The sequence below is a fragment of the Mustelus asterias genome, chromosome 3, assembly GCF_964213995.1.
Source record: "Mustelus asterias chromosome 3, sMusAst1.hap1.1, whole genome shotgun sequence".
Classification (NCBI taxonomy): domain Eukaryota; kingdom Metazoa; phylum Chordata; class Chondrichthyes; order Carcharhiniformes; family Triakidae; genus Mustelus; species Mustelus asterias.
This window is the reverse complement of record NC_135803.1, coordinates 112,813,196-112,835,886: the sequence shown is the minus strand read 5'-3', so window position 1 is coordinate 112,835,886 and position 22,691 is coordinate 112,813,196. Positions and strand designations below refer to the sequence as shown.

Below are 22,691 nucleotides of genomic sequence, written 5' to 3'. Positions count from 1 at the left end.
ACAAGATCAGTGCTGGGGCTTCAATTTTTTACAATTTACATAAATGATTTGGATGAAGGGATCAAACATATGGTTGCTAAATTTGCTGACGGCACAACGGTAGGTAGGAAGTTAAATTGTAACGAGGACATAAGGAGGCCATGGGACATAGATTGATTAAATGAGTGAGCAAAGATCTGACAAAGGGATTTTGACAGGAACAATTAAAAAAACTTATTATCTAAATGGTGAAAGATTGCAGAGCAATGAGATTCAGAGAGACCTGGGTATCCCAGTACATGAATCACAAAAAGCTAGCATGCAGGTACAGCAAGTAATTAGGAAAGCTAATACAATGATATTGTTTATTTGTGAGGGGAATTGATAACATAGGGAGGTTTTGCTTCAGTTGTACCGGGCACTGATGAGACTACACCTGGAGTACTGTGTGAAGGAAAGATGTAAATGCATTAGAGGCAGTTCAGAGAAGGTTTACTGGACTAATACCTGGAACGGGCAGGTAGTCTTATGAGGAAGGGTTGGGCAAGTTGGGTTTGTATCTACTTGTGTTTGGAAGATTAGAGGTGACTTGATTGAAACCTTCACGATCCTGCGAGGTCTTAACAGGGTGGATGTGCACACGATGTTTCCTCTTGTGGGAGAATCTAGAATTAGGGGGTCAATTATAAATAAGAGGCCGCTCATTAAGACAGAGATGAGGTGAATTTTTTTATCTGAGGTTTGTGAGTCTGGAACTCTTTTTCTCAAAAGGCAGTTGATGCGCTATTCAGACACGAGGCTTGAAGCTCAGTAAATGAAAGGCTTTTATTTACTGTTAACGAATCTACCAGAACTTATATACACTATCCCAGACTGAAGGGGTCCCGGCCAGAGCAGGGACTCTTATACCTCTCCCAGGAGGCGGAGCCCGACTGGGATGTGCCACAACACTACAGTACAAAGGTGTAACAACCCCACCCCAACCCCAACAGCAACAATAGCACAACCCAACAGTAACATATGTACATCCTTGTAGTACTGGCCAGACCCTGGCTCAGTACTATCCAGTGGGAACCAACGATGGTTTACCACATTCACCCCTCCTTTGAGAACAAAGGCCGGCGGGGTACAAAAAAACAGAATAAAGTGTCAGCAGTCTATAAGTTCAGACGGTCAGGGGGACCGCACCGTCGTTGTGACCTCCTCAATACCGGCGGTGACACTGGAGTAGGCACTTGCGGTGGCGTTCTCCCCAAAGCGGCGTCCAGCTGTTCTTCCACGGACTCACAGGCCGGTTGACCCTGAGGTGACGGTAGTCCAGGGGATCCTGACACGCCCTGCGGTGGCGACCATCTTCTGGGCTCAGGCAAGCTGTACATGGGAGTAAAATGGTTAAGCAATGGTCCCGATGCTGCCCGCGCCGTGTCCGGGGAAGAAACAAGAGATAAAGGGTTTGTTACAGGGGGTATGGGAGCGACAGGAGTTGCTACGTCCCCTGCTAGTGCCAGGTCTCGGATCGAGACCGTGTCCTCTCGCCCGTCAGGGTATGCCACATAGGCATACTGAGGGTTGGCGTGGAGGAGATGGACCTGTTCGACCAACGGGTCGGACTTGCGGGCCCTTACATGTCGCCGCAGGAGGACGGGTCCTGAGTACGTCAACCAAGACGGTAATGAGGTCCCCGAGGAAGACTTCCGAGGGAATGAGAACATCCTCTCGTGGGGAGTAGCATTGGTTGCCGTACACAGGAGGGAGTGAATAGAATGGAGCGCATCAGGGAGCACCTCTTGCCAACGGGAGACTGGAAGACCTTTTGACTACAACGCCAGTAAGACAGCCTTCCAGACTGTAGCATTCTCGCGTTCCACCTGTCCATTACCCCTAGGGTTGTAGCTCGTGGTCCTACTAGAGGCAATCCCGTATGAGAGCAGGAATTGCCTCAAGTCATCGCTCATGAACGACGAGCCCCTGTCGCTATGGATGTAGCTGGGGTACCCGAACAGGGTAAAGAGATCACGGAATGCCTTGATAACCGTGGCAGCGGATGTATCAGAGCAGGGAACAACAAAAGAGAACCGAGAGTACTCGTCAATGATATTGAGGAAGTACACATTCCGATCTGTTGAGGGAAGGGGGCCCTTAAAATCGACACTCAGTCTCTCGAAGGGACGAGTGGCCTTGACTAAATGTGCCCGGTCAGGTCGGTAAAAGTGCGGTTTGTATTCCGCGCAAACCCGACAGCTCCTTGTTACTGACCTGACGTCCTCCACCGAGTAAGGCAGGTTGCGGGCTTTTATAAAGTGGTAGAGCCGAGTGACCCCAGGATGGCACAGGTCATTATGGAGGGCGTGCAAACGGTCCTCCTGTATACTCGCGCATGTTCCACGCAAGAGGGCATCCGAGGGCTCATTGAGTTTCCCTGGACGATACATGATGTCGTAGTTATAGGTGGAGAGTTCAATTCTCCACCGCAAGATCTTGTCATTCTTGATCTTGCCCCTCTGCGTGTTGTTAAGCATGAACGCCACGGACCGCTGGTCCGTGACCAGGGTGAACCGTTTTCCCGCCAAGTAATGGCGCCAGTGCCTGACGGCCTCCACAATGGCCTGGGCCTCCTTTTCCACCGCTGAATGCCGAATTTCGGGGCCTTGGAGGGTGCGGGAAAAAAATGCGACGGGCCTGCCCGCCTGGTTAAGTGTGGCGGCCAGGGCGAAATCAGATGCATCGCTCTCCACCTGAAAGGGGATGGACTTGTCTACAGCGTGCATCGTAGCTTTCGCGATGTCGGCTTTCAATTTATCGAAGGCCAATCGGGCCTCTGGCGTTAAGGGAAAAGTCGTGGACTTAATGAGCGGACGACCTTTATCCGCGTAGTTGGGAACCCACTGCGCATAATAAGAGAAGAAGCCTAAGCATCTTCTCAGTGCTTTTGCACTAGCAGGTAAGGGAAGTTCAGAAAGGGGGCGCATACGGTCTGGATCAGGGCCAATTACCCCGTTTTCCACCACGTATCCTAGGATGGCTAAACGGCGCGTACGAAACACACACTTCTCCCTGTTGTAGGTCAAGTTCAGGCGAGATGCAGTGCGTAAGAAGTTCAGGAGGTTTGTGTCGTGGTCCTGCTGGTCATGGCCGCAGATGGTGACATTATCCAGGTACGGGAAGGTAGCCCGCAGCCCGTTCTGGTCCACCATTCGGTCCATAGCACGCTGGAAGACCGAGACCCCATTGGTGACACCAAAGGGAACCCTGAGAAAGTGATACAAGCGAGCATCCGCCTCAAAAGCCATGTATTGTCGGTCCTCTGGGCGAATGGGGAGTTGGTGGTAGGCAGACTTGAGGTCTATGGTGAAGAACACCCGGTACTGCGCAATCTGATTGACCATATCAGATATGCGCGGGAGGGGATATGCATCCAGCTGCGTATATCGGTTAATGGTCTGACTGTAGTCAATGACCATCTGGGGTTTGTTCCCGCTCTTGACCACCACGACCTGCGCTCTCCACGGACTAGCGCTGGGTTGTATGATCCTTTCTTTGAGGAGCCGCTGAACCTCAGATCTAATGAAGATCCGATCCTCAGCGCTGTAACGCCTACTTTTAGTCGCGATGGGCTTGCAGCCTGGCACAAGATTCTGGAACAAGGAGGGTGTGGTGATCTTCAGCGTCGGGAGGCTGCAGGCGGGGCACGTTGGGCAATTTGGAGGCTGCTGCTGTTTTCCCATTGCCAGTGAAGGGAGTGGCCCACCGTACTGTAGGATTACACTCCTCAAGTGGACCATGAAGTTTAGTCCGAGAAGTATTGGCGCGCAAAGATACGGCAACACAAGGAGCTTGAAACGCTCGTAAACTGTGCCTTGCACCTTCAAGGTTACCACGCAACTCCCTAGCACGGCAACAGACCGCGACCTTGATGCCATAGAGATTGTCTGTTTGGCAGGTTGAATCTGGAGTCCACACCGCTTCACAGTGTCTGGGTGGATAAAGCTCTCAGTGCTCCCGCTGTCAAACAGACAATAAATCACGTGGTCATTTACCTGGATATTCATCATAGATTTGTCAAGTCTATGAGGCTTGGCCTGGTCCAGGATGATCGACGCCACCGTTGGTTCATGAGCGCCACTGCAGGCAGCTGAAGTCGATGAGGAGGACCCCTGCTGGTCGTTCGTGGTCAGTGTCGACCAACATGGCTGCCCCCATGAATCGCACGTGGGTGAGGGCGCCAAACTCAGCGACCCCTGGTGGTCATACTCCTCCGACTCCGTCGACTGTAATGGCGTCGTCCTGGTCTCGCACGTGGACGAACCCCGCGGCGACTTCGACGACGAGGACCCGAGCTCTGAAGAATCGCAGGCCGCACTGCCGTTCCTGGGTTTAGATCGGCACACTTTTGAATAACGCCCTTTTTTACCGCATGCGGTGCACAACACAGCTTTAGTGGGACACTTTTGCCGGGTATGCTTCGCTCCTCCACAGAAATAGCACCGCAGGCCGCCCGGGGCTGCTGCCGTCGTCTGGCCCGAATGGGAGCACGCCATTACACAGCATTTCGAACCCGAGGGACGAGGAGGGATTTGCGACTGCTCCTGCCACGTTGTCTCCACATGGTCCTCCGGATATAAAACTAAGCTTTTGGAGGCCGGCTCGAGCATCTCTGCTAACTCGATGGCCTGGGTAAGATTAAGGTTACCCTTCTCCAACAGTTTAAGTCGAATGTACGATGATCCGACCCCGGCCACAAACGCATCTCGGGCGAGGTCGTACATGCTCTGCTCAGCCGACACAGCTTTGCAGTCACAGCCCCTGGCTAGCTGTAGGAGCTCGTTCGCATAGTCCTCTATCGTTTCGCCAGACTGCCGTCGTCGAGTGGCTAGGAGGTAACGAGCGTGTATCTCATTAGGTGGTTTGGTATAGCGCTTCTTTAGAAGCTCGAGGGCCTTAGGATAATCGGTGGCCGCACGGATCGCGAGGTAGACAGTGTCGCTTACCCTCGCATGGAGGACCCGGAGTCTGTCATCATCTGTGGTGACCGCTGCGGAGGCTGCCAGGTAGTCTTCGAAACACTTCAGCCAGTGGTCGAAGGTGTTAGAAGCGCCCACCGCACGTGGATCTAGCGTAAGGCGTTCCGGCTTCAGAATTTGCTCCATACTCTCTCTCTTTTTTACTTCGACGAGAGTTTAACGACAGTAAATAAAATTGATGCGCTACTCAAACACGAGGCCTGAAGCTCAGTAAATGAAAGGCTTTTATTTACTGTAATGAAGCTGCCAGAACTTATGTACACTATCCCAGACTGAAGGGGTCCCGGCCAGAGCAGGGACTCTTATACCTCTCCCAGGAGGCGGAGCCCGACTGGGATGTGCCACAACACTACAGTACAAAGGTGTAACAACCCCACCCCAACCCCAACAGCAACAATAGCACAACCCAACAGTAACATATGTACATCCTTGTAGTACTGGCCAGCCCCAGGCTCAGCACTATCCAGTGGGAACCAACGATGGTTCACCACAGCAGTGGAAGTAGAGATTTTGAATATTTTTAAGGCAGAGTCAGATAGATTCTTGATTAACAAAAGAGTGAAAGATTATTATGATTTTATAATCCTAAATTCAGTAAGGAATAGAAAACCGATTAAGATTCACTTTGTAAGGGAAAAAAACACTGCGCTATGTAATGGTTTGTTGCTGTGGATTCCATGTTTGTTGGTAATGATTGAAATTAAGAGAAACAATCAAACTATTCAATGTGCATTTATTCACAAAATGGGCTGCCAATTTACTTTTCAACCCCATTATCTCTTGCCTTCAGGCCCTGAGAGTCACTTCATGATATTAAAGAAAGTTTATAGATAGCAAGTGTGAGAAAACATTGCCATTGCCCTCATAACCTGTTTTCTCTTGTCAATGAATAGCTCACATCCATTCACAATAGATTTTCTTTAATTCAAGTACTGTACTTCTTTGTTTTTCAGCTGATCCTTGTGGTTTGGCCAGGTTAACAATTAAAACGTACAAAGAAGGGAATTCATTTGATCTATCCTTCCATAGTAGTCTCCTGTTTCCTCTCCTGAATTATCCCAGAATTTCTTTGCCTCCATCACACTGCTTGGGAAACTTTGCAAGGAGGGTTTTATCAGCTTTTATCAAGTTTGTAAGGATAGTTGCTGACTGCAACTTGGTCACAGGAGAATAGGAACAGGAAAAGCCAATTAGCCACTCAAGTCCTTTCTGCTATGAGATCAGAGCTGATAGTGATTTAACTCCAGATTAGCCATCCTTGCCCCGTGGCCCTCAATAACTTTGACTAACAAAAGCCTAGCAATCTTTTTAAAATCAATATTTGATCTTGCGTCAATTGTCATTTCAGAAGAGAGTCTGAAATGCCACCACACTTTTCATGAGGAAGTTTTGTCATTTTGCTTCTGAAAAATCTGGCTCTAATTTTTTGATGATACCTCTTAAACCTATACTCCTCAAAATTCACCCTCCCTCTGTCCCCTTTTATATGTTGAAAGCTTTGATGAAATCGCCCCTTAATCTTCTACATTCCAGCAACTACAAGCCTAATTTGTTTCATCTCTCCTCATGGCTTAGCCTCGGAGTCCGGGTGTCACTCTAATAAATCTACATTGTACTCTCTCCAAGGTCAAATTTATCCTCCCTAAGATGTGATGCTGAGAGCTGTCCACAGTACCCCAGATGCAGTGTAATCAGGGATTTGTACCGATGAAACATAACCTCTACCCACTTGTGTTCTACTCCGCTAGATATGAAGGCTAGCATTTTATTTGTGTTTTTGATTATATTTTTGAGCTTGCCAATTAAATTTTAATGATCGATGTACCTGGACCCTGAAGCCACTGTCGCTAGCCTTTCATCCTTTAGAATGTACCCTGTTCTATTCTCTCATTTGCGGTAAGTGCTGGTTAGCATCCACTCATGGCAGCTTTTTCCTAACTCAAGTTGGGAACTTGCGTATGTTTGCTCTCACAGTGGCATAGTGTTAATGTTACCTGACTATTAATCCACAGGCTGGGACTACTGCTTCAGAGACATGAGTTCAAATATCACTACACCCGCTGGTGGAATTTAAAATCAGTTCATTAATAAACCTGGAATTAATTTCAGTAATGGTGACCACAAAACTCCAGATCGTCATAAAAACTCATCTGGGTCACTAATGTCCTTTACGAAAGGAAATCTTCCCTTATCTGGTCTGGCCGATGTGACTCCACAGCCACAGCAATGTGATTGACTCTTAATTGCCCACTGCAATGGCCCAGCAAGTCATTCATTTGTATCAAACTGTGAAAGAAAAGTTGAGAAGGAATAAAACCCAAGGGACCACCCAGCATCGACCTAGACACCAAAAGTGACAAGGCACAACTGCCCAGTTGACACTGCAAAGTCCTCCTCACTAACTTCTGGGTACTTGTGCCAAAATTGGAAGCGCTGTCCCATGGGCGAGTCAAGCAGCAGCAGTCTTAATTTCCAAATTATTTTAAAGTTTATTTTTTTATTAGCGTCACAAGTAGGCTTACATTAACACTGCAATGAAGTTACTGTGAAAATCCGCTCGTCGCCACACTCCGGTGCCTGTTCAGGTACACTGAGGGAGAACTTTTAGTATGGCCAATGCACCTAACCAGCACAGCTTTCAGACTGTGGGAGGAAACCGGAGCACCCAGAGGAAACCCATGCAGACACGGAGAGAAGGTGCAGACTCCGCACAGACAGTGACCGAAGCCAGGAATCAAACCTGGATCCCTGGCACTGTGAGGCAGCAATGCTAACCACTGTGCCACCATGCTGCCCAATCATACCTTGCAGTCAGTATTGCAAACCCCACCATCATCGTCGCTTTCAAAAGGAATTGGATGAATGCTTAAGGTTGTAAAACTTGCCAAGCTACAGGGAAATGGGGCTAAAAGGAGAGCTCATTCACAGAGGTGGCACAGGAATGATAGGGCAGATTGTCTTATTCTCTGCTGTCCCGTTCCATGATTCTGTAAACTATTAAATGATATTTGCAGCAGGCAATTTATATTTAGATAAAAACTACAACTGGATACTTTTGTAAATTATCCCTCATCGTTTAGTGCGACAAGGCAGTTCAGATGTCAAAGAACAACAAAGAACAATACAGCACAGGAACAGGCCCTTCGGCCCTCCAAGCCCGCGCCGCTCCCCGGTCCAGGATTGAATCCTGAATCCAGGATCCCCGCCCAATTTTCCAGCCTATCTACATCCTAATATCCTATCCACCGAGCTGTCCCTCACAGCTACGATGCTTTGTTCATCACAACCTATTAACTCACCCCCACCCCCCCATTCCAGACCATGTGATCTCCAGGGAGAGGCGAAAACCCAGAGTGAAAAACCCCAGGGCCAATATGGGGAAAAAAAATCTGGGAAATTCCTCTCCGACCCCCTGAGGCGATCGAAACGAGTCCAGGAGATCACACTGGCCCTGATCAGAAAATGCTTCCCAACCCTATTCATTTCCACTTCTACTTTACGAACACCATCTGAATTCCCTGGCCCCGAGACAGGTTCCCAACTATCCGCAGTCTCGCTCTGTACTGGCACCAGCAAGATGATCATAGAATGAAGCCTTGAAACGAGAAACAAAGAACAATGAGCCCGCGCCGCTCCCTGGTCCAAACTAGACCACTCTTTTGTATCCCTCCATTCCCACTCCGTTCATATAGCTGTCTAGATAAGTCTTAAACGTTCCCAGTGTGTCCGCCTCCACCACCTTGCCCGGCAACACATTCCAGGCCCCCACGACCCTCTGTGTAAAATATGTCCTTCTGATATCTGTGTTAAACCTCCCCCCCTTCACCTTGAACCTATGACCCCTCGTGAACGTCACCACCGACCCGGGGAAAAGCTTCCCACCGTTCACCCTATCTATGCCTTTCATAATTTTATACACCTCTATTAAGTCTCCCCTCATCCTCCGTCTTTCCAAGGAGAACAAGAACAACCCCAGTTTCCCCAATCTCTCCTCATAACCAAGCCCCTCCATACCAGGCAACATCCTGGTAAACCTCCTCTGTACTCTCTCCAAAGCCTCCACGTCCTTCTGGTAGTGTGGCGACCAGAACTGGACGCAGTATTCCAAATGCGGCCGAACCAACGTTCTATACATCTGCAACATCAGACCCCAACTTTTATACTCTATGCCCCGTCCTATAAAGGCAAGCATGCCATATGCCTTCTTCACCACCTTCTCCACCTGTGACGTCACCTTCAAAGATCTGTCAAAAAATATTTGACCATTTTCAATATTGACAAAGGCATAAAACTTTGATGTGTTTGAGGCTCTGTGCCCATCCTTATACTCATTCTGAGATATCAAAGAGTGAACATGATATGAACCTTCTGTCATATGTGGCAATGAGAGAAGCAGGAAAGAAGAGGATTGAGCTGGCAGTGCACATATATCAAGTTGTAATGGTAGATTTTAATTGATCAATATTCTGTTTGCCTTTAGAATTTTTAATGAGCCACTGTTTCGCCTCCATACATGGCATGGAGAAGAATGGATGCACTTGGCAGTGGTGGCCTGTGGAGACCGGCTTGAAGAGACCATGACCATGTTAAAATCAGTGATTCTCTTCAGCTTTAGTAAGATAAAATTCCACATTTTTGCTGAAGATTTTCTCCAGCCACAATTTGAAAAAAGTGTAAGTGTCTCAAACAAAAAGCTGTGGAAGCTATTAGAAAATGTTGTCTCTATCTATGCAATGTCTGTTAAATGGTGCAAATAATAATCTCAGAAAAGTACCTTGTCACCGTTTATGCAGCTTTAATCCGGTTGCTTTGCATCCTCTAATGTTCTGACTTTATGCTTTCTGATGCTACGTTTGTGCCATGTCTCTGAATTTCACCCTCGTTCTTTTGATAATCGAATTACTTATATATTGGTGCATATATACTGCAGTTTCTCCATTCATAGTTCAATGTTTTGGCTTGGTGACTGTTGTTGTCGATAATTGCACAGTAGAATATACTTCTGAAATGAAACCCAGTGCTCTTGATATTTCAAAAAGCTGGTGGATCAGTGGCCCTGGTAACCAACTGCTGTTTGTACGATGCAGTTTCAGATCCTTCAGCAGACAAAAGTCGACCAGTTTGAATAAACTTACATTTGCTCAATTATTAGAAACATAGAAAATAGGTGCAGGAGTAGGCCATTCGGCCCTTCGAGCCTGCACCACCATTCAATATGATCATGGCTGATTATGCACTTCCAGTATCCCACTCCCGCTTTCTCTCCATACCCCTTGATCCCTTTAGCCACAAGAGCCACGTCCAGCTCCCCCTTGAACACACCTAACAAACCGGCCCCAACAGCTTTCTGTGGTAGAGAATTCCACAGGTTCACAACTCTGAGTGAAGCAGTTCTTCCTCATCTCAGTCCTGAGTGGCTTAACCCAGATTCTTAGACTGTGACTCCGAGTTCTGCACTTCCCCAACATCGGGAACATTCTTCCCGTATCTAGCCGGTCCAGTCCCATCAGGATTTTATATGCTTCGATGAGATCCCCTCTCATTCTTCTAAATTCCAGTGAGTACAAGCCCAGTCAATCCAGTCTTTCTTCATATGTCAGTCCTGCCATTCCAGGAATCAGTCTGGTGGACCTTCGCTGGACTCCCTCAATAGCAAGAATGTCCTTCCTCTGACTAGAAGACCAATACTGCACACAATACAAGTAACTACAGGTGGCCGGTAAAATTCTCTCTGTGTTTAAAATCAGTATCTACACTGAACTGCTGTGCCATGCACAACAGGAAAATTCCACATTTGCCCCCTGGTCGATACTGAATTAGCTGAGAACGGAAAGTCTTGCATTTACATATCGCCATTCACTTCCTCAGAATGTCCCAAAGCGCTTTACAACACTTTGAATTCTAGTAACTGTTATGTGGCAACAATTTGCACACAGCAGGTTCTCACAAACAGCAGTGTGATAGGACCAGGTAATCTGTTTTAATGATAATCTGTTTTTAATAATTGAGGAAATACTGCCTAGGACACAAGGGCTGGGGGGGCGGGGCGGGGGGAGTCCCCTCCATTTCTTTCAACAAGTGTCATCTTCATGTCTACCTGAGAGGCTGAACAGGCCTTGTTTTAACATGTCACCCAAAAGATGGCAGCTGCACTGCACCCTCAGTACTGGGGTGCCAGCCTAGATTTTCTGTTCAGCTTTCTGGAGTGGGCCTTAAACCCACAGCCTTCTGCATGAATCAATAATTTATGTATTTATAGAAGTAACTACGTTTCTATGCTTGCCTGAAGATGCTATCCCATTTTGTGTGGAAATAATGGTGAGGGTCATTAACCTTATCATTATTTTTGAAGTAAATCCAGTCCCATTATAACTGGGTAATTAACTAATCATCCAGCCAGAATGTTCAGCTGTGGTTGTTGGTAAAATACCAAAAATTTCAAAAGTCTATACTGAGCCCAACAACCTGTCTTTGCCTGTAAATATTTGTACTTCCCATAAATTCTCACAAAGCACTGCCGGATTCTTCCAGCATCATGTTGCTCCATTGTTTAAAAATTAGCCAGCTTTGTGTCGTGCACTTTGATCTCCATGGAATAGGCTTTCATTCACAGAATAGTAGCTTAATAACAACAGCAACTTGTATTTGTATAGTGCTTTTAACATGATGCAACATCCCAAGGTGCTTCACAGGATCATTGTAAAACAAAATTTCACACTGAACCACATACAGATATTCCTGTAGTTGTAGAGGCTTTAAGGAGCCTCTGAAAGGAAGAAAGAGGTGGCGAGGTTTACGGAAGGAATTTCGGACTCAGGATCTAATGATGCAGACATTAAAATCAGGGATGCTCAAGAGACCTGAAGCAGGTTTCTTGGAGAGTTCTGGAGCAAAAGGAATTTACAGAGATAAAGGCCAGAATTTTATGCTGTCCCCCACTGTGGTGAACCATCGTTGGTTCACCACTGGGGTTGTTGGGTTAGGGTGTTTACCTGTCCTAAGTGTTATCATGGCACACTCCAGTGGGGTCCCGCCTCCGGTGGCAGGGTATAAGACCCCCTGCTCCGGCAGGACCCCTTCAGTCTGAACGGGTGAATTTGTGTTAGTAGTTTCATTGTTAATGTATTAAAGCCTTCAGTACTAAAGCCTTGTTTCCGGGTGCTCATTGAGGTGCATCAATTTAATACATTAACTGAGAATATGGAACAGATCCTAAAACCGGATCGTCTGACACTGGACCCACGTGCGGTCGGTGCAGCTAACACGTTCGAACATTGGTGGAAGTGCTTCGAGGACTACCTGGCAGCCTCGGTAGCTATCACTACAGACAGTGATAGACTCCAGGTCCTCCACGCAAGGGTAAGCGACACGATTTACCTAGCCATTCGTGCAGCTTCCACTTACCAGGGTGCCGTCAAGCTCCTAAAGAATAGGTACATTACGCCACCCAACGAGATTCACGCTCGTTATCTCCTCGCTACACGACGTCGGCAGTCGGGCGAGACCATAGAAGACTACGCCAATGAACTCCTGCAGCTTGCCAGGGGTTGTGACTGTAAGGATGTCTCCGCCGAGCAGTACATGCAAGACCTCGCCCGAGACGCGTTCGTAGCAGGGGTAGGGTCCTCGTACATCAGACTTAAATTATTAGAAAAGGGGAAACTCAACTTGACCCAGGCAATGGGGATGGCCGTGAGGTTGGAGGCGGCGTCGAAGAGCTTGGCGCTGTACCCCGAGGACCACGTGCAGTCAACGTGGTTGGAGCAAGCTCTGCTCCCTCCTCGCCCCGCGAACCCGCGCTCCCAGATCGATTCGACGACGGCGGCAGCTCCAGGTGGCCAGCGATGCTATTTTTGCGGTGGGGCCAAGCATCCACGGCAACAGTGTCCGGCAAGAACGGCAATCTGCAGCCAGTGCGGTAAAAAAGGCCACTACGGCAAAGTCTGCAGGTCCAAACCTAAAAACGGCAGTGCAGCTTGTAACCCTCCAGAACGGAGACCATCTCTTTCGGCGCTGCAGTACCCACGAGGTCCGACCACGTGCGATCTCAGGAAGGCGCCATCGTGGCAGACAGAGGAGGAGGAAGACCACCAGGAGTCGCTGCGCTTGGAGCCCTCGGCCACATGCGATTCATGGGGGCGGCCATCATGGTCCACGACGACTAGGAGCGACCAGCAGGGGTCCTCAGCATCCACATCGGCAGCATGCAGTGACGCCCAGGGGCCAACGGTGGCGTCGATCTCTCTGGATCAGACCAGGCATTACAGACTGGAACATTCTATGATGGAGGTAAAGGTTAGTGGCAGAACTGTGAATTGTCTGTTTGACAGTGGGAGCACCGAAAGTTTCATACACCCTGAAACTGCTAAAAGGTGTGGACTCCGGGTTCTCCCTGCCAAACAGACAATTTCCATGGCATCACAGTCCCGGTCTGTACCGATCCAAGGACGATGTATGGTAACTCTTGAGGTACAGGGCACAGTTTACGAGCAATACAGGCTCCTTGTGCTACCTCACCTTTGCGCGCCAATTCTCCTCGGACTAAACTTTATGGCCCACATGAGGAGTGTGATCCTACAGTACGGTGGGCCACTCCCTTCACTGGCAGTAGGGAACCAGCCGCAGCCTCCAAATTGCCCAAAGCGCCCCGCGTGCAATCTATCCACCCTGAAGATCACGACACCATCCCTTTTTTAAAATCTGGTACCTGGCTGCAAGCCCATCGCTACTAAAAGTAGGCGTTACAGCGCTGAGGACCGGATCTTTATTAGATCTGAGGTTCAGCGGCTCCTCAAGGAAGGGATCATACAGGCCAGTGCTAGTCCGTGGAGAGCGCAGGTCGTGGTAGTCAAAAGCGGGAACAAACCTCGGATGGTCATCGACTATAGTCAGACCATTAATAGATACACGCAGCTGGATGCGTATCCTCTCCCGCGCATTTCTGATATGGTCAATCAGATTGCGCAGTACCGAGTGTTTTCTACCATAGACCTTAAGTCCGCCTACCATCAACTCCCCATCCGCCCAGAGGACCGACAATATACGGCTTTTGAGGCGGATGGTCGTCTATACCAATTCCTCAGGGTTCCATTTGGTGTCACCAATGGGGTCTCGGTCTTCCAGCGTGCTATGGACCGAATGGTGGACCAGAACGGGTTGCGGGCTACCTTCCCGTACCTGGATAACGTCACCATCTGCGGCCATGACCAGCAGGACCACGACACGAATCTCCAACACTTTCTACGCACTGCATCTCGCCTGAATCTGACCTATAACAGGGAGAAGTGCGTATTCCGTACGCGTAGGTTAGCCATCCTCGGATACGTGGTGGAAAACGGGGTCATTGGCCCTGATCCAGACCGTATGCGCCCACTCACTGAACTTCCCTTGCCCGCTAGCACGAAAGCACTGAGGAGATGCCTCGGGTTCTTTTCGTATTATGCACAGTGGGTCCCCAACTACGCGGACAAAGCTCGTCCGCTCATTAAGTCCACGACCTTCCCACTTACGCCGGAGGCCCAATTGGCCTTCAAGGTTTTGAAAAGCGACATCTCGAAAGCCACGATGCACGCGGTGGATGAATCCATCCCTTTCCAGGTGGAGAGTGATGCATCGGACTTCGCCCTAGCCGCCACACTAAACCAGGCAGGCAGGCCCGTCGCGTTTTTTTCCCGCACCCTTCAAGGCCCAGAGATTCGGCACTCAGCGGTGGAAAAGGAGGCTCAGGCCATTGTGGAGGCAGTCAGACACTGGCGCCATTACCTGGCAGGTAAGCGGTTCACCCTGATCACGGATCAACGATCCGTGGCGTTTATGTTCAGTAACACGCAGAGGGGCAAGATCAAGAACGATAAGATCTTGCGGTGGAGAATTGAGCTCTCCACCTATAATTACGATATTATGTATCGTCCAGGGAAGCTCAATGAGCCCTCGGATGCCCTCTCGCGCGGAACATGCGCCATCATGCAGGAGGACCGCTTGAAGGCTCTCCACAATGATCTGTGTCATCCTGGAGTCACCAGACTCTACCACTTCATAAAAGCCCGCAACCTACCCTACTCGGTGGAGGAGGTCAGGTCAGTTACTAGAAGTTGTCGGATTTGCGCAGAATGCAAACCACACTTTTATCGACCAGACCGGGCACATTTGGTCAAGGCCACTCGCCCTTTTGAGAGGCTGAGTGTAGATTTTAAGGGCCCCCTTCCCTCAACGGATCGGAATGTCTATTTTCTTAACATAATAGACGAATTTTCCCGGTTTCCGTTTGTTTTCCCCTGTGCGGACACGTCGACTGCCACCGTCATCAAGGCATTCAGTGAGCTTTTTACCCTGTTCGGGTACCCCTGCTATATTCATAGCGACAGGGGCTCGTCGTTCATGAGCAACGACTTGAGGCAATTCCTGCTCTCATTCGGGATTGCCTCTAGTAGAACCACGAGCTACAACCCTAGGGGTAACGGACAGGTGGAAAGGGAGAATGCTACAGTCTGGAAGGCTGTCCTACTGGCACTGAAATCCAAGGGCCTTCCAGTCTCCCGGTGGCAGGAGGTCCTTCCAACTGCGCTCCATTCTATCCGCTCCCTCCTGTGTACGGCAACCAATGCTACTCCCCACGAGAGGATGTTCTCATTCCCTCGGAAGTCGTCCTCGGGGACCTCATTGCCAGCCTGGTTGACGTACCCAGGACCCGTCCTTCTGCGGCGCCATGTGAGGGCTCGCAAGTCCGACCCCTTGGTCGAACCGGTCCAACTCCTCCACGCCAACCCTCAGTATGCCTATGTGGCATATCCTGACGGGCGAGAGGACACTGTCTCCATTAGAGACCTGGCGCCCGCAGGGGACGTAGCAACTCCTGTCGCTCCTATTCCCCCAGTCACAGATCCACTACTCCTCATTACTTCCCCAGACGTGGCGCGGTCAGCACCGGGACCAGTGCATAACACTTTTACTCCCATGTACAGCTTGCCTGAGACTCGGAGATCGGCGCCACCATCATCACCACCACCACCACCACCAAACGTTCCAGGATCCCCTACACCATCGCCTCATCAGGGCCGGCCGGCCCGGGAGTCTTTGAGGGGACAGCCAGATGTTGCTTTGAGAGAGCCACCGCAAGCACCTGCTCCGGTTTCGCAACCGGTGTTGAGAAGATCGCAGCGTCGGTGTGGTCCTCCAGACCGTCTGGACTTGTGAATCCTGTTATTTTTTTTGTCATTGTCTGTTTTCATCCACCCCGCCACCTTTGGTTCCTAAAGGAGGGGTGAATGTGGTGAACCATCGTTGGTTCACCACTGGGGTTGTTGGGTTAGGGTGTTTACCTGTCCTAAGTGTTATCATGGCACACTCCAGTGGGGTCCCGCCTCCGGTGGCAGGGTATAAGACCCCCTGCTCCGGCAGGACCCCTTCAGTCTGAACGGGTGAATTTGTGTTAGTAGTTTCATTGTTAATGTATTAAAGCCTTCAGTTCTAAAGCCTTGTTTCCGGGTGCTCATTGAGGTGCATCACCCACCCCATCCACCCGCAGCAGGTTCTGAGGCGGTGGGGAGGGTGCGGGGTGGGGGGATAAAATATGCATGGACAGCCACCTGTCCTGACCCTGACAGTGGACAGGGCCTCAGATGGGAAGCCCGCCAGTGCCACTATTCAGGCCCAGCCTTAGTGTTTTAGGCTGGTGGATGCCGGTTGGACCAGGCTGTCAAATAGAAAAAGTTAATGATCTTGGGTGGGATGGGCGGAGGAAGGGGTTGCCTCAATATGAAGCGAACTTCAGAATTGAGGCACCCTCCCCTCAATACTGTGGGAGCTCTGGCACTTGCTTCTCTCTCCTGGCCTTCCTCCGACATCAGGATCACACTCCGCCCCCTAGACACACACACACACACCCACCCCTCCCTTCCCCCCAACCTTCCCCAAGGTACCCTCTACATCCTGCTCTGGGACTCCTAGTACTTACCTGTCCAAGGACAGACCCTGCTGCCAATCACCTCTCAATTGAGTATATAATGGCAGTGTACCTGTCGGAGTCAGCAGGGAATGCACCTCCACCATTCTCAGGAGCCCTTGCCATCCTGAAAATTCAGGCCAAAAAGGAGCAAGACCAAGGAAGAATTTGAAATTGAGGCATTGTTTATCTGGGAGCCTGCGCATGCCGGCAAACTACAAAGCTAATGGATGAACAGGGCTTAGTGCCAGCTAAGACGCAGGCAGCAGAGTTTTGGATTTTGTGAAGATAGAGTTTGGATTGTCAGCCAGGAATGCATTGGAATCATCTAATCTGAGGTAACAAAGACATGGATCAGAATTTCAGCAAAGGATGAGCAGAGTCAGGGGAAAAGGCCGGGATGTTGCAATGGCCTTAATGATGGTGTGGATATGATGTGAGATGTCCGTGGGGTCCGGCATGATTGAAAACAGACTGGTTCAACCTCAAACTGTTGCGAGGGAGAATGAATTTACATTTGCTTATTGTAGGATTGGTTTTAACATAAGGCTTATATACAAAAGGATTGTGACCTTAATCATTGTTGATCAATCTCTGCTACTTATTGAACTACTTCAGTTTATTAGTGAAGTTAAACTACTAAATACCACTGAGTACAAACTATCTTAAATACACTTCCAGGATTAATGTTGCCCAGAACAAGGAATATTTTGCCAATAAATAGATGCTACCATGAATATTTGACATTGTTTGCAACCTATAGAACAATTCATAATTTGTCCAAAAAAACAAATATTTATTATTAAAATGCTTGCAGTGCCTAGGATCTGAATTATTAAGTCAAGACTGATCTGCATTAAAGATGCAGTGAATTGTGTTCTAATTCAGTATTATAGAGATATAAATTTCACTGCCACAACATGTTCAGAATGTTGATGACTTTTCGAAAATATTTGAAAACTGGCTCCAGCAAGGATTCAACTTTGTTATGGGATAATGGCCTCCCCTCTTTGCTTCCTTGAAGGAAAGAAAGTCAAATTAGTTTGTAAGAGCCTTTATTCTACTTCTAGTGGAGTTTACCACCAGCACAGACTGGCCATAATACAATGCAGTTTGCACTCCATTTGTGATCTTATTCAGAGAAGCTCAGCTGGCCGTTATGAGGGAAACAGTCATGTCACAATTTTGCAGGAGCTAAGGATGCTTTCCTTGGGTTGGAGTGGGTGGTACTTTTAGGTAAATGAAAGAAGTTGGTAATTATATGGTGGTGCATAAAGTAAAATAGACGACTAAATGCTATGGAGAGAATGTTTCTACTTGTGGGTAAGTGCATAATTAAAGGTCATCAATAAAAAATACTTATCAAGAAATTCGGTGGGGAATTCAGAAAAAACTTCTTAACACACACGTGGTAAGAATGTGGAACTCGCTACCACAGTTGAAACAAATGGTATAGATGGGTAGAAGGGTAAGCCAGACAAGCATATGACGGAGAAGGGGACAGAGGGTTGAGCTGATAAATCTAGGTGAGAGGAGGCTTGGACTGGGTGGGCCGAATGTCCTGAGACAAGCCTCCTCTCATCTAAATTCATGAGCGTAACCCTCTATTCCCTTCTCCCTCATATGCTTGTCTGACTTACTCTGAATACCCAAAATACACTGAGATGTCAGGCAAACTCACCCTCAAATTCACAAAAAAGCAAAACCTCAAAATATTGAAGGAAAAGTTGCCTCTGGGTATTTTACTTCAAGGAACAGCAAAAATAGAAGAGACAGAATTTGTGAGGAGCTACTCCTCCAAGCATAGATTCTGGGCGGAATTTTACCGCCCTGCCCACCTGCCAAAGGAATCGGAGCGGGAGGTGGGTGGACAATGGAAAGGTCCGTTGACCTCGGGTGGGATTTTACGATTTTGGGACGAGTGATGTCGTAAAATCCCATCCCCTGGGGACGATTCTCCCATCCCGCTGCTCTAATTTTTTAGCGCAGCGAGCCGGGAGAAACATTTGTCGGCCAATTTGCGGGATTCGCGCATGCGTTCCCGACGCGTGCACATCACCCAGCGCCGGATATCTGGTGCAGTCGGGACCACGCTGGAAACCGGTGGGAACAGCAGGTAAGTCATTTAAAGCTATTTTTAATCTTATTTAAATGTGATTATTGGACCCGGGACTCAAGTCTCTGGGCCCGCTAGCATCTCCCATCCCACCAGTACAATTCCACTCCAGCGGGGTTCAGACTAGCTCCCCACTTTCGGGGAACCAGCGGCCCGACACGCTGGAGTGAAGGGGGGGCAATCAGGGCCCACCAGGGGGTCAGGGATCAGGCATCAGGCAGTGCCAAGGGGGCAGGGCCTATGAGGCGGGGTCCTTGGGGTGATCGGTGGGGGTGGGGGGGTCCCGCTGCCACTCTGGAGGGAGGCCAGCGGTCAGGGCGGGCTGGGTGGGGATGGATCTGCCGGTGAGGTCTGTCTCCTGTGGGGAGGGGGATCTTCTGGGGGTTGGGAATCATCACTGTTGGGGGCGGGGGGGGGGGGGGGGAGGGGGGGGAGGGGGGGCGGGGGGTGCTGGAGATCCGGGCGCTCCTGGACAAGGGGAGGGGGGGAATCGGGGCTGGCCCAGGAATGGTCATGGGGGCTGCGATCGGGCCATGAGGGCTTTTAGGGGACAGTATCACGAGGGTCCCGCACTGGCTAGCAATCGAGCTGGCCAGCAAACTGAAGGCTGACAGTTCTGGGCCACTGCGTATGTGCAGAGGCCTGGAACTGTCAGACTCTGGCGTGAACAGGCCCCGCACCCCTGAGCTTTTAATGAGATTCACAATTGTGACCTCTGCATTGCACAGAGTGTGGGAGATTCGACTCTGAACTCCCACTGAAAAAACAGTTCTGATTTCCATCAATTTCCCCGCAAATTCAGTGCTTAGAACATTTTTGGGAGAAGCGCCCCCTCTTTCCCACCCATGCTCACTGCTCCAGCTTCTCCATTGACAAATTCCCTCCCTCGCGCTCACGCTGCATCTCCAGGGACAGAATCTACGATTGGAGGAGCAGTGAGGGCAGGAGGGAATGAACCCATGGTTGGTGCTCGAGGAGCAATTATCCTGGCCAGTCCTGTTGCCCAAAGCAGGAGACTGCGCCGTCAATCACTTCAACCCAGCAACGTTCTCTGGGTCCAGGAGGCCGAGCTGAAGAAGCAAGTGAGAGATAACATGTTCAGCAGAGTTTCATTCAAGGTTATAGACAGAGAGCTAGAGAAATATTTTACTGCTTTCTGATGAGGAGGAAAAATATTGAAGGAAAGGAAAAGTGTGTTACGAGAAAGCAATGTAAGCAGCAAACAATCTCTACCATATACCAGATGAGAGGTCACACGACACCAAGTTATAGTCCAATGGGTTTATTTAAGTTTTCGGAGTGCTGCTCCTTCATCAGGTGAAGTGGAGAGAGGTGCACAGGCACAGAATATATAGGCAGAGTGATGATAGGCTGACACTAACAGGTAATCAAGAGTGTCAAAGAGTAAGTCCAGACAGTGTAGGCTGGCTGAATAACAAGTCTTTACAACCATCCACACCACAAACTGCCGGCTCAGAGTGGAGAGGATCTCCAAGAAGATTGCGCATATTGACACAGACATCAAGTTTCTACAGACCACATCATGGCTACCATCGACTCCATATCATAAACCAGACACAAGAAAACCAAGCTTGAAAACTAGCAAAAGCTGGCGAACAACTTTTTATTTTAAAAAATGCAGGAACAGGCAATAAATAGCTGACAACTCAAGAATGGTTTTGTTTATAAGTCTATGACAAGTGAATACAGGATGTTCCATCAGTGTATGATTTGCAATGTAGGTATATTCAGCTTTTATTGGAAAAAGATACAAATGCAAGGCAATACTGAAGGAGGAAATCCCAATGCTGAAGGCACAAAATTGCTACATTTCTAGGGTGGGGCAAAGGTGGTCAGGGAAGAATAAGTTCAGCTGTAAATTAGGAATTGCATTTAAGTCCTAATTTGAGAGAAAATATTAAGGAGGAATGATATCCTAAATTTCTCACGTTAACTGCTTTGAATGATGACTGAGACCGTAAATATCAGAAAGTAACCCTCGACAAAATAAAGCTAGACGGTTTAAAAAACCATTTATAAAACATTATTTTAACCCCTGTCCTGTATAAACCTATGCAATAAACAGAAACAGGTAAATGAGTAACCCCGTAAAAATAGGAAAAATCTCTAATTTCGCAGAGAAGAGCAGGAAGAAACACACAGAGCCAGCAGAGAGAGAGAGAGAGACGGAGACACACAGAGCCAGAGAGACAAAGCCAGCACAGAGAACCAGAGAGAGAGAGAGAGAGTTTTAAGATAATTCCTTTGGAGCCTGGTGTTTATTTCCTTCAATCACTGCAGTCTTTTCAAAAGCATACTCTTCCTTTTCTTATATAAGCAGAACAGTTGAAACTTAGCAACTGGAGTCAACGACAATACCAAGCATGTAACAAATAGTATATTATGTGCAGGATGTGACACTGATGGTCTCCAGTACATTACCAGACAACTTCAGTCACTTCTTTAACAAAAATGATTTTGGGCACTCTTTCATGCCCCAGTTGATGAAGGTGGTACCTGTCATGTGTGATGACGAAAACTCCAGCTAATCTTTTACTTTCATCCAGATTCTGTGAGCTGGCTATTTGTACTGTTAAATTCATTTTATGTAGCCCAGCAGTAGACTCATCTGGCCAAATAATTAACACTTGGTCTATCTTCTTGAATGACATCTGTTCACTATGGCCACATTTCTCCGACCTTGCCCCCAGCTGGGATTCTCCGGTCCTGCTGCTGTGAATGGCGATTTGGCTGGGTGCCAAATTCTCCATTCTCAATCGCACGATGGCGGGGTGTGCAAAACCGGAGAATTCCGGCCCATAACTCTGAAAAATGCTGCCAGCAGACCTTGGAGTAGTGAATCTGTAATAATCTCATACAGCAAAAGCCTTTGAAACCCATTCTTAATGAACTTTTCAGTTGATAAAACTGCATTTTCCGCAGCTGACTAAGAAACTGGAAATGAGAACCATTTGAACATCTAGTTTCCAGTACAAAAGTTTGACAACTGTCAAAGATGAGTGAGATAAGCAGCCATTAAAATGCGTAACAGATAAACAGTAATGCTAGTGCAAGTTCCAAAGTACACATCTCCGGTTAACCTACAAGTCAACCAGGGAAATTCCACAATTTACTTTAGCGTTATTGTGAACAAGTTTATTTTGTTAATTTACCACACTGATTTAATAATTAACATTCAGATAAAGTACAGGTTGCACAATGAACATGTGCAGTGCATTGCAGAATCAGTCGATGTACATTTGCGGCTTGCTGGGTGACGATGGGTGCACCATTGTTCTGTAAATGTTGTCTCGAATTTCACACTTTTCTCCAGAATCTATTTGCATTTATTTAATTCTGCTAATCTGTCTTGGAAAAAATGAAGTCCTGTGTATTGTATTGTAATTCCTTGTTTTTGATTTTCAACAGATTAAAGCTTGGCCTTTTACCTTCAAATCGCATGTTGACTATCACATCTACCCAATCACATTTTCAGCAGGGAAGGCTCAGGAATGGAAAAAATTATTTAAACCATGTGCCGCTCAACGCCTCTTTCTCCCAGTGGGTTGCTATTTTTGTCTTTTGTTCTATTACGTTCATTCTGAGCAGAGCTATTTCAAGATTTTGGCAATGA

At 48.3% G+C, this 22,691-nt stretch overlaps 1 protein-coding gene across 2 annotated transcripts in view; it reads left to right on the top strand.

Moving 5' to 3' along the window:
- Window positions 1–22,691, top strand: part of gxylt2 (glucoside xylosyltransferase 2) — a 48,691-nt gene that overhangs the window by 9,175 nt on the left and 16,825 nt on the right. For both annotated transcript variants that reach the window (XM_078203173.1, XM_078203172.1), the window contains exons 2-3: window positions 9,481–9,673; window positions 22,487–22,618. In XM_078203173.1, coding sequence (XP_078059299.1) covers window positions 9,481–9,673; window positions 22,487–22,618 — 325 coding nt within the window. The remainder of the gene's footprint in view (window positions 1–9,480; window positions 9,674–22,486; window positions 22,619–22,691) is intronic.